At 42.1% G+C, this 12,114-nt stretch overlaps 1 protein-coding gene across 1 annotated transcript in view; it reads left to right on the top strand.

Annotated features, from left to right (window-relative positions):
• fut8b (fucosyltransferase 8b (alpha (1,6) fucosyltransferase)) overlaps nucleotides 1-8,951 on the top strand; it is a 95,473-nt gene extending 86,522 nt beyond the window's left edge. The window contains exons 8-10 of the mRNA XM_080883768.1: nucleotides 3,169-3,345; nucleotides 3,504-3,654; nucleotides 7,217-8,951. Of these exons, the coding sequence (XP_080739894.1) occupies nucleotides 3,169-3,345; nucleotides 3,504-3,654; nucleotides 7,217-7,555 (667 nt within the window). The 3' untranslated portion in view covers nucleotides 7,556-8,951. The remainder of the gene's footprint in view (nucleotides 1-3,168; nucleotides 3,346-3,503; nucleotides 3,655-7,216) is intronic.
• Nucleotides 8,952-12,114: the final 3,163 nt, after the last annotated feature.

The following is a 12,114-nucleotide window of genomic DNA, read 5'->3' as shown; positions in this document are numbered from 1 at the left end:
GAGAGTGGATGACGAAGCCATCCTGAGCCTGTTCGTTTCCGACACTGGAGAAGAGGACTTTGGTGGTTTTAGTGCGCAGGAAGATGGTGGTGAATGACTGACTTTTCTTCTTGTTAAAGCCGTGTCACTGCACCTGAGCCTAAAAGGTAGTCTGAATCTATTTTTCTGGTGTGCTGTAGGTTACTGTTATGTACTACATTTGTTACTCATTTATGAAGCACAGCACATGTGCAAATATGTACCCATAACTTGATTTTCAAAATATTAATAAAAGGGGTGTGTCTCCAAACAGCCATCTCTTTCCTGACAATTCGCTTTGTGCATATTCTCTTACATATGATAAGTCAATATTGAAACACCTGCGGCTTTTGGTCAGGTGCGGCTAATGTATGTACAAAACAGGATTTTCCCCTGATTTTAGCTTGTGCGGCTAATATTCAGGTGCGCTTTGTAGTCCGGGAAATACGGTAATTCATTTTGTCTGTATGCTATTGTCGTAGTCTGCCAGGATCAGCGCTTGCTGCGTCTAGGGTGCGGGTGTTTGATGTCTATAATGTATGTTTTTACACCCACCGTGAGAATTAGTCTGCCTTGGCAATATTGTATGAATAGGGAGGAGTGAATTGAATTATTGTGGCAGTTGTGTGGGAGAGCGCTGGTGGGATTGGGGGGGCTAAGAGCAAAGCAGTACCTCACAGCGGCCTCTGCCGCTCTGACAGAGAGAGAAAAGAGCGAGATAAAACGAGGGTTTGTGGGAACAAAAAAACGGGAGACATGAAAGAAGAGCAGGAGCAGGAGAGAGGCACCGTAACAAAGGATGGGAAAGCCTGATGTCGAGACCTCTGTCCGATCAGAGACATCGACGCTGAATGAAAGACTCACGGCGCCCATTCACCTGCTGTTCTCACCTCCATTCTGTGGGTTTCATTGCCACGTAAATAAAGGCGAGCAAACTCAATAGTTACTGATTGATCTGTGGCCAGCGGTAGAAATTAGAGACAAAGTGTTTATTCTCTCAACGTCTAACTTTTTCTACTTCTGCTTCATTCTCACAAAAGAGATCAAGGCAACCGTGAGGTCACAGAACTTTTTCAACTCCCAAAGCAGCTGAGAGATCCCGAATAAGTGGAAGTAAAAGACTAATAGGTTTCACCTAGGTGCCTCTGACTGTAGATTTTCCAGTGGAACTGCTTCTTGTCCAGCAGCAGACAGCTGGTTGTACTGGCCAGCTCCCATAGTGGAATTATATTAATGTGGAAAAGGCACACATGTTTGCCCCACCCCCCAAAAAAAGAAGTGAACACTTAAAATGTCTTTTTCTCCAGTCTCATATTTATAAATTTCATTTTCTCCCTGAGGGCAGAAGTCACAATGTAGATATAGCTGGGTAGCTGCGTAAGTGAATAGTTATGGTTGGAATAAAATTGTGTTTCTGCACCCATCAGGTTGACAGATGGTTTTGTGTCCGAGGAGGAGTTCTCATCGTTTGTTCCGTTTTCAAGCTGTGCTCTTTTTGTCAGATGTACAGCAGTGACAGCACTCTCTCTTTGTCCTTTCTTACTGGAAGCGAGGACAAGGATACTTAAAAAAAAAGAAAGAAAGGAATAAAAACAGCTGGGTTGGTCATTGCTCTTTCTGTCCATTTTTCTGTCTCGCTACATCCTTTAAACTCCTCTCTTGTCACTGTTGGCCTTTCTTGTTTACTTTGTCTCTATCCTAGCATTTTTTTTGTGGGTGTGCATTTACACTAACAATGGAAAGATTCCCCAAACATGCCGTTAAAGTAAAAGTGCTGTTTCCTTTTTACGTTTGCAGCAGAATAAATGCAGTTGTGAACAAAACATGAATTTACTGTTATTTTGAGATCGGTGTGGATTTAAAACTAGGTTTCGTCAATGACGGTAACACAAAAAAAAAGTGTATTTTCTTTTCTCGTCACGACCGTGTGCTTCTTTTCCCCCGACTGTTATTGGCTTCTAACCGTTTTGAAAATAAATCCCTTAACTTTGTCACCTCAGTTAATCTGAATGTTTTCCATTCCTCATTTTTAGGAACTTTGGTCATATCTATTGAACATCCATCAGCATTGCAGTCCTGTGAAAGTTTTCACTGGACTCTATGCAGTCTTTTTCAGCCACTCTGTTGTAGATTTACTCCTGTGCTTGTGATCATTGTCCTGTTGCATGACTCGGGATCGGCCAAGCTTTTGGTGTCATACATGTGGCCTCTTTCACTCTTAAATACTTTGGTAGGAGTTCATGGTCAGTTCAAGGTGCTCCGCTCCTGTGGCTCCAAAACAAACCCAAATCCTCATCCTTCCACCACCATGCATCGTTTGTGCTAATGTGCTATATGTCTTTCACTTGACATGGCGCCGTGTTTTATGGCCCAACATCTCCACTTTTATTTGTCTAAAGGACATTTTTCCAGTCTTGTGGTTTGTTCAGATGAAACTTTGCAAATCTAATCTGTGCGTCATGCTCTTTTTTTAGAGAGATAAGGCGTTTTCCTAGAAACCCTTCAAGATGAGCCATACTTGTCTTTTTCTCATATTGTGGTGACAGCTCCACACTAGCAAAATGCCACAACCTGTGCTCTTTATAGAGGCAGCCGCATGTGGTGATGATCAATAAACCAGGTTCATCTGATTATCACACTTGGTTGCTACTTGCACTTGTAATTCCTTTCGGAGTCATAAGAGTTTAGGTTCCCTGAATGTGTTTGAATATAGACGTGTTTTTTCTTTATTTATTTATTTAGTTTTGGGGGGGTTTTGTAAGGCGCAGTAAAAATATTGTGATCAATCGCCGGGATCTTCAAAATACTTCAGCAGTTGCACATGTTCCAGTTATTGTAGATTACATTTTTAGCTTAGTCAACCAGTAACCAGTATTGAAACAAAATATGTTCCTCCGGCAATGTAAGCACAAGAACTAGGCACCGTGTAACGCAATTATGAGTTGCACCATCATAACTGTGTTACGACTGTTGTATGGCCTGGAGAGAAAATGTCGAACGTTTCAACACAGACTTCATTCAAGATATCAGAAAGCCAAGCAAATAACCAGTTTAATGCAATGAAAAACCTTTTGATTAGTCGTAACTTAATGGTGTAAGTTTAACATAGATGACTAATTTGTTGCCCTATCTTTGTCTCTCTGTCTCCAGAGTCCATGTGAGGAGGACAGATAAAGTGGGGACTGAGGCAGCCTTCCACCCCATAGAGGAGTACATGCTGCATGTGGAGGAGCAGTTCCAACATCTGGCCAGGCGTGTTCATGTCGACAAGAAACGGGTTTACCTAGCTACCGATGACCCATCTTTGCTGCAAGAAGCTAAGACCAAGTCAGTGTCTAGGAGTGTGTGTGTGTAATCTGTAAGAGTGTTTATGTCCGACTGATGCGTACGTGACAGCGTGTTTTTGTATCTGCCCGTGTTCATTTTGTTTCCTTAGTGTGTATTTGAAGTATTTATTTGTGTTTCCGTGTGCATATCACTTTCAGGTACCCAGACTATGAGTTCATTAGCGATAACTCCATCTCGTGGTCGGCCGGCCTCCACAACCGCTACACCGAGAACTCTCTTAGAGGAGTCATTCTTGACATCCACTTCCTCTCCCAAACCGACTTCTTGGTCTGCACTTTCTCTTCGCAGGTCAGTTCACGCTTTCCAGTTCATTTTTGGAGAGAGCACGAAACGGTGTCTTTGATATGTTTTCACATGAAACTGAAGGTCAGGATGGATTTGATGTTGGGATGAAAGCAGCTCGGAGTAACTCGGAGAGCTGACTGGAATGTTGATGCTTTCAGACACGGAGGCGAGAAAGCAAATACGGTTGATGTGGAGTAAAAATAAACCTTGTAATCTGTCAGGATGTGCTGTTAACTATATTTCAAGTATTCTCAAGCTCACGCATAAAGGTTCTTTTCATAACCTGCGTAAAAGCTGCTTTATTGATAAGACCTGCAGCCTTTCTGTTGTCAGCATCTTATATTTCGCCTTTGTAGTATGCTCGCACACTCTGAGGTGTAGTTTAGCTTTGGCCAAAACAATAACGAGGCATGGACGACACTTTCCCCGCACTATTATGTTGCCTGCGATTTTTTTTGTACACTAACTAAAAAAGTGTTTATACTATATACCCAAGTAGAAGTATATTGATAGTGAATTTGATTTGGCTGGCTTATAGCCAGCGCCTTACTTTGTTCTTGGCTAGTGCTGGAATAGTGAAATATATAAAATCAGCACCACTTAGCACAGGGGTGTCAAACTCAGTCACAGAAAATTAATACCTGGATCCAACTCAAACAGCCACACTGTGTTGATATTTATTGAAAAACATACTTGAATTTATTGTGTTTTTTCAGCTGTTCTTCTCCCAAGACTTCTTAGAATTCAGATTTAAGATCTAAACGGCTCTGAGAGAGCAAACAAACAGATGAGATCACATTAAAAATAAAAGATACATAAGTGACATTAGTTTTTGTGTCTTACTTTCTTTAAAGTCTGAGTCATTTCTAACGAAATCATTTTCTCACAGCTTGTAGGCGGAGCTGGGGCATCGTTTTGGCGATAAAACGTGGGAACTGCGCAGCGCCCACGTAGCCATACTTTGTCTTGAGTGTTTCACTAAACTGGAGTTTGATCAGTTTGATTTAAATGTTTGTAGGTGCTCTTTCCAGAATGACTTGCTGAGAAAGTGAAACTTACTTTTCTGGGCAAATCTCCACGTGCAAATCTTCATGTACTATGCATGCTCAGTTTTTTTCAGCAAAACGTCCACTTGTAGCAAATGTTGCAGTAGAGACCTGTTTTGTCATTGATTGGCAGCACGCAGGAAGAGACCAGCGTTTCCCGCTTTTCCCACATTTTAAGAGCTCCAACTGCAGCGTACGTGTCTATACTCACACCATCCCGCTCCTGAAGCCGGAGGTTTAGCGCTTTGAGATGTTTCATTATGTTGCACAGAAACCCCAACTCACCCTGCCACTTTTCATGTCAGAGCTCTGTGGCGTCTCTCCCCTTGCTTTCCATGTACTGACAAATTTCCTCAGACAACTCGAAACATCTGTTCAGCACTTTCCATCGGCTTAGCCATCGCACCTCAGTGTGACGGGGCTTCACGTTGGGAGCTCACCTCCTCCAGAGGTGATGGAAATTAGCGACGATTCAAACCTTTGGCTCATGTAAAGTAAACTGTGGGTGTTGCTGTGCTCATTACATGTTTAGTTTTTAAGAGTTTTACCACACAAACCTTCCTGGTGTGTGACGCAGCGTGCAGTTTTTCTTTCAGCATGCTCACACGGCTGCTCTTCTCTCTGCACATAGCGGGCACTCCTGTCTGCTTAAGCTTCACCTCAAAAACTGCTTGCTTTTTGACTTTGACACATGACATTGCGCACTTTAACCATATTTTGGTTCAAAAACTCAACTTCAGTAAATGCTGCGATGTAGTTATTTCTTCCACCACAGTAAATCTGTTACAGCAGCTTTACTTTGAGATTAGGTTTTTGTCTGCTGTGACACCAGACTATTTATTTCTTTTTCTTTTTTTTGTTTTTAACTCTTCTACCTTCTGGAGTTTCTGCTGTATGTGCACATCCCAGTGCTTGTTTTGGTGCTTCGTTTGCTCATGTCGTCTGATGGTATTTTCTTTCATTTTTCCACATGAGCTCCACACATAAAGGATAAACCTGTTTGTCTTATGTTATTGAGCAGATGCTCTTCCTCCCACCTGTATTTAAAGTCCGGCTTTTGTTCGTTCATTTCTTTAACTCAAAACGACTGGACAATCACAGGACTCTGCGTATGTCAATCAAGAGTCAGGAGGCCATAATTAACATGCCAACATACCAGCTATCGCAATACAGCCTGGGTGTAGTCCAACTGGTGTGCTTGTGCATGAGAGACGCATTATAGCTGGCACTTTATATAACTTAAAGGACCACAGGCCTTGCATTTAGCATGTGGGATTTAGCATTTAGCATACTACATACCATATTATGATGATAGCGTTAGCTTTCCCCATGTAGCATTTACCCTCTGACTGGATTTTTTTTTTTTTTTTTTTAATCAAAAACATTAACAAATACACATGACTTCATGCTTGGATTGCATGACGTTTTCTACCATATTGGGGATTGAGCACCTCAATATGAACCCACCAGTCACTAGGGAAGATCATGTATTTCCAGACTAACTGACAAATGTATCCTCGAGGTTCTTGGCTGTCACTCGGTGAAGCCGGTCATATTATGGTTGTTTAGTTTTCGTGGAAGCCACTGACTTATTTGCAAACACTTGCTAACTACCAGCCTTTTGACTTTAAACAATGTAACACAAACCAGAAATGTAGCCAGCACATTTTAAAAGGCAAAACTTTTATTTTGAAGGGGAATTTTTCTCCATCTCTGGTTTGGATCATGCTTATCACAATTTCACTGGTGTGTTTGTAGAGAAGTCTGCTTTTTTTCATTCAAACTACAGGCGAGCGTGCAAATCTGCTAGCAAGCAAAGCAATCACGAGGAGGTTTGTGCCAACATGTCAGGGAATACACATTTTTCCATAGCAACCAGTGGTTTCTAGGGAGTTGCTGACTGGTCTCTAGGTCTGTGTAATAGAGGCTTTACCAGGTGATTTCCTAGCATAATACTTGCAAACCAGACTGGGAATTCACATTTTCTGTCATGTAGTGACAGTAATAGAAGGATGTTCGTGGTCCGGGAGTCTATAGTGATTAATGGACTCCACATCAACAAGCTGTCGTTAGCTAGCATTGCTCACTATTGACACCATTGCAGAGCTGAAGCGCCACGGCACTCTGGAGCAAGCATTAAATTCCTGTTCTTTGCTTATCCACAAATTAATGCTCCTTACACTGAGATCAGTCCAAAGTCTGTGAGAGGCACCTGAGAGAGTCAGTACACATTCATAAATGTGCTGTAGGAATAAAAAGTCAAAAGTCAAAAATGTGAGGAAGCTGTCGAATTTATCAGTGTGAAACGCTTTGATAATCAGTCATGTGGTCACCAACAAACACACAGTTCCCATCCATAAGTCACTTACCATGTTCTATGTCTCTTTGGCTAGGACTGAAAATGTATATGTCGAAGTCCCTCTTTGTCTTTCAACACGATTATCACCAAGACGGCTTGAGATCTTGAGCATGTATGGATGTTTCTATAAAAATAACACCTGGCTGTGCTTCTGTTTCAGGTCTGCCGTGTGGCTTATGAGATTATGCAGACACTGCATCCAGACGCCTCCTCCTTCTTCTACTCTCTGGATGACATCTACTACTTCGGAGGTCAAAACGCCCACAATCAGATTGCCGTCTACCCCCACCAGCCCCGCAATAGCGAGGACATTCCCCTGGAGCCCGGCGACGTGATCGGCGTGGCCGGGAACCACTGGGACGGCTACTCCAAAGGCATCAACCGCAAACTGGGCCGCACCGGCCTCTACCCTTCCTACAAGGTCAGAGAGAAAATCGAGACCGTGAAGTACCCGACGTACCCCGAGGCAGACAAACTGCTCAACTCTCAAAATAAGTAAAAGAAGAAATGATCGAAAAAAAAATTAAGAGAAGGAGTGAGGAAAAAAAACATGTAGTCTCCGATTCCAGAGAAGGAGGCTGCTTTTGTACAGAAGAGAGAGGCGTACTTAGTGCGCTATCTGAGAAGAAAAGAGGAAGCCTGTACCCAGGGGTGATAGGAATGCGAATGCACTCTGTGTGTTAATGCGTGAGCGTGAATGTGTGTGTATGTGGGAGAGAACGCGTGTGCGCACTTGTGTAAATGCCTGTGCATATGTCAGGTCATGGAAGACTTGCACCCTACCACTACTCCCCCGCCTGACGTTCTGATATCGGGTCCGTAGACATTTAGACGTGAACATTGATTTTAAATAAAGCAAGAAAACAATTAAAAATCTACACAACCGACCGAGCTGTCTCTCTCCCGAGACGGCGCCGGGACTACTGTAGAGTGAGCTTCGAATCAATGACTGAGGAGGAAAAAAATGACAAACTGGAAAAGAAGTGTTTTGATTTTTTTTTTTTTTAATTTAATTATTTTCAGTGGTTTTGATTCTAATCTTGCCTTTTTTTGTTGTTCGTTTTCTCTTGTTTTTGTTTACTGAATGTACTGGACCCTCTTCTCGCCACGCTCACCGCACCTACACCCCTCTCGATCCCCTTCCTCCTTTACCCCTCTTACTGTGCTTCCTCCATCTCGTCTCTTCACGTGCAATTAATTTTACAATACCATGTTGTGCTTTTATCAAGTGTCTTTTTAAGGTCTTAATTTTGTATGTATGGGGCTTGTGCATTGTATACTGTACTGTGTCCGTGTGTGTGTTGAAAGAGAGGATGAATGGGTGCGATCAAAGTGTGCCTGTGTGTGCTGTTTAAATCTAAGGGGCCATGTCATGACCAGGTGCCTGGTTACTGGTGAGCAGTTTTTGGTTTTTTTTGTTGTTTTTTTTATTTCTTCCTTCCCCGAATGAATGTTTGTGCAGTTGAGACTGGCAGCGACAGTGGGGACTGTCCTCATCCCCTCAGAACAACGGGGAACGCCAGTCACTCCGCCGGTAACGAACAATGGTAAGATTATGTGGAGTGTGGTGAACTCACAGTGCACGCGCACAGACACCCACGCAGACACAAGAGCCGTCCCGGGGCTCACCAAACGAAGCACTCCACTGAGATAATGTCCTTCTCGGCATCTTTGCTGTTTCTTCTGTCCATCTGTTTTTCTTTTTGTTTGTCGTTTGTTTTTTAAAATTTTAACATTGCTATTTTAAAATAAATGAGGAAAATATGCCTATGTTGAAAATAATAATGATATGTCATATCAAAATTCCCCATCATGAAGGCTTTTTTGTTTTTCATAACTTATGTTCTTGGGCATTGTCTTTGATAACCACAGATCGAATAAACTTGAGAAACCAACACTGCATTTTTTCCCCCTCTGGTCTGGTTCTGTTCACCATCTGCTCCTCCGTCTCTTAACTCTCAACAAACGCTTCACTCAATCAGGCTAAACATGCTTCAGCTACACTGCACTCATTACAAGCTGAGAATCGAGGCTTCATATTCTGAAGGGCATCCATCCATTTTTCGAGAGCATAACTCATCGCCCGAAGTTGATCTTTCAGTATCTCCGTTAAAAAATTTTTTTTAAAAAAACAGGAGAACCTTGACTCTTATCGGCGCAACTTGTGCTGAACATTGGGGGGGGGTCAAGATCGCTGTCTAAGTAAATAAATAAAATCTGGGTAAATTCCCAGATGATTAAACATGCAACTATTTTGCTGGTAATACCTCAAATTAGTGAAGAAAATCAACAGCCTATTTATGCAAGATGATTCATAATTTTATTGAGGGGGTTATATTGGTTGGGTCTGATTATTGGGGGGGTCATAACCCCCCTAACCCCCCTGGAAGTTACGCCCCTGCCAACTCTCAAAGTCAGCGGTCTCCAACCCCCGGGCCTCGGACCGGTACCGGTCCGTGAGAGTTGAGGCTCAGGTGTGAAATGTATGGTTTTCAGGGTTTTTATCGGTTTTCAGCGTTATTTTGTTATCGTTTTTATCGTTCACTCGGTTATCTTGGGTCTTTTCACGTGTCTTATGAATAAATCTTTTTTTTTGATACTGGTACTAGTTTTATTTTGTTGTATTTATCCGCGACACCTTAAAGGCCGGTCCGTGAAAATATTGTCGGGCATAAACTGGTCCGTGGTGCAAAAAAGGTTGGGGCCGTTGCCCAAAGTGATATCGTTTTGGAACCCTCAGATTAGAGCCAACTCCTAACTTCAAAAGCAGCAGTAGTTTGTTTTATAAATCATTCAGCAAGAGAGTGAATTTATTTGAGTCATTTCAAAGCAAGAACTCTTTAAATTTGTCTTTTGATTTACATTTCAAACTGAACACCAAGATCACTACCTTCACAACTGAGACATTGCCATCCTTCATTTAAATATAGCTTGTGACAGCTACATGACATTTCTGCCCCAAATGCCAAACAGGTTTCCCTGTGGGCTCACAATGTAGGTACGTCAGCGAGGCATTCATAAACTTCCTGCTCTTGTCTGCTGTCCTATTTCCTACTTCCTGCGTGTCTAAATCGTTTATGATCTTGTTCTCTGTGTCTTATTTATGGGCTGTCTTGTTACTTTCTTACTCAGGGGGCTCTGGGAGTTTCATTACAGATCCCTCTTTAATTTCGACGCTGATCTGCATGCTTCATTGGACACCCATAAGGAAAGCCGTGGTGCTGGTAGAGATGATGAGCTTTTTGGTACGATTGAGGGAGAATAATAGTTTTATTGCTTTTTTTTTCCCCCCCCCCTCCCCCTCCAACGCTTGACAACAATCCACAACCAATTTAGCCCACGTTGACAAAGTCACAATGCACATGCAGTGTGCAGCAGTTCATTGAACATCTTTTCCCTGGAAAAAGAGTCCCTCGTGGGCTTTATATAAACGCAGCTAACTGGAGGGCACTTTAATTAAAATACACTCGTTGCTGTCACAGTGGCCTGTAACAGTTGTTTAAGAGAGACGTTAGTTCAGTTAATTATTTTGTTAATTGGCCACCGCTCCTGATAGAAAGCGTTCAGATTTTGCAGCAGGCAGCTTTCTTTCTCTGCACTTCTGGTGTAATTGTTGCACGGCTCTTTGAAAACACTGCAAGGCCATTTGTGTACCCCCCACATGCAGTTGTGTGTTAAAAGGGAAATTTTCGCAACTGATTACCTCACTCAGTTCCAAATGCATGCGTTTTCTCCACAGTTCCAGCTTTTTTTTTTCTCCCTTAGACTAATAGAGCAATATTCACACAAACATAGAGTTAAAAGACAAACTTCCTGCCAGTCGTAAAGAGACCCCCTATCAATGTGATTACACTGCAACAGATAAAAACCAGAAGCATAGAAAACTGTCCTCACTGACAGCAATTCTGAGTTATGAACAAAACGCTAACCAGAGCGTCCTAATATGTAAGTTTGTAGGTGACTGCATGTACAGTTCACCATAGAAAGAGTTCATAATGTTAAGGTACAGCTCATGGTAATGGCAGTTGTTTAAAAGAACAACTTAAATATCTAAAGTTCATAACAATTCAACCATACCTGGATATTTCACTTTCAGCATGAAAAAGTGAGCACCTAAGTTGGTGGAGGTCAATACCTGCAAATGGAATAACATTTTCTTTCTGTATATTTCTGTCTGGACCAAAGAAATTGATAAATCAGTCCAACATTATTTAATTATATTTATAGAGCGATAAAACCGAAGCCTCTAAACTGTTCAGTTACACTAGTGTAAAAATAGGTTGTCAGGCTTCTTTAGGAATAACTGGTAATTGCCTGCTCATTCAAGTTGGTTGCCCAGAGGTTGAGGTTGTTACACGCTCCGCTACTGGTTGCAAGGCAATTGCACAGTTCACCTGGTGTGAGGCGACCCGTCTTTAAACCTTAAAACTGACTCCAATCTCTCTTAGACAAACTGACAAAGGTTTGCAAATAATTACCATCTAATTCATGTATGTATTATATTGCCATTATTATTGCCAAGCACCGATGTCATTTTACAGTTAAATTGCTGGTCTGCAGCAGCTACAGGTTTATTAATTGGATGGTTTATCAACCCCACGAGGAAATTATTGTGTTACAACAGCAGGTTTTATAATTGCCAACTTGACCTGATTCAACCGCAGACTGATAGCAGTCGGCCTTGGTGCTTTTTTCCATTTTTATGTCTTCTTGACGCACCAAAATCATTCTGTCTTTGAAGCAACCATTGCAAGTTCATTGCACACGGTTTCAAGAATTTCATCCTTGCCTCGGTCTCCAGTCATCATTTTCTCTTGTGTGACTTTAGCACAAGAGGAAGAGACCATCAACAGAACGAGGCTCAGGAAGGGGAAACCATCTGCCGCAACTTGTTGGGCTGGCGAGAGGAACAAGATGACAGAAGAAGAAGAAAAGACTATAAAGAGAATAGACTTCAGAGAATAGACAAGCATGATCCTTGCCATGCATAAAATCAAGAGGCTAGTGTGTCGAGCATTTAAATCAGACAAGCTCGGACTGGGAAAGCTTCATTTTGGC

This window comes from Rhamphochromis sp. 'chilingali', assembly GCF_963969265.1.
Source record: "Rhamphochromis sp. 'chilingali' genome assembly, chromosome: 5".
In the NCBI taxonomy this organism is placed as follows: domain Eukaryota; kingdom Metazoa; phylum Chordata; class Actinopteri; order Cichliformes; family Cichlidae; genus Rhamphochromis; species Rhamphochromis sp. 'chilingali'.
The sequence above is the reverse complement of the archived record's forward strand: the minus strand, read 5'-3'. Positions and strand labels throughout refer to the sequence as shown.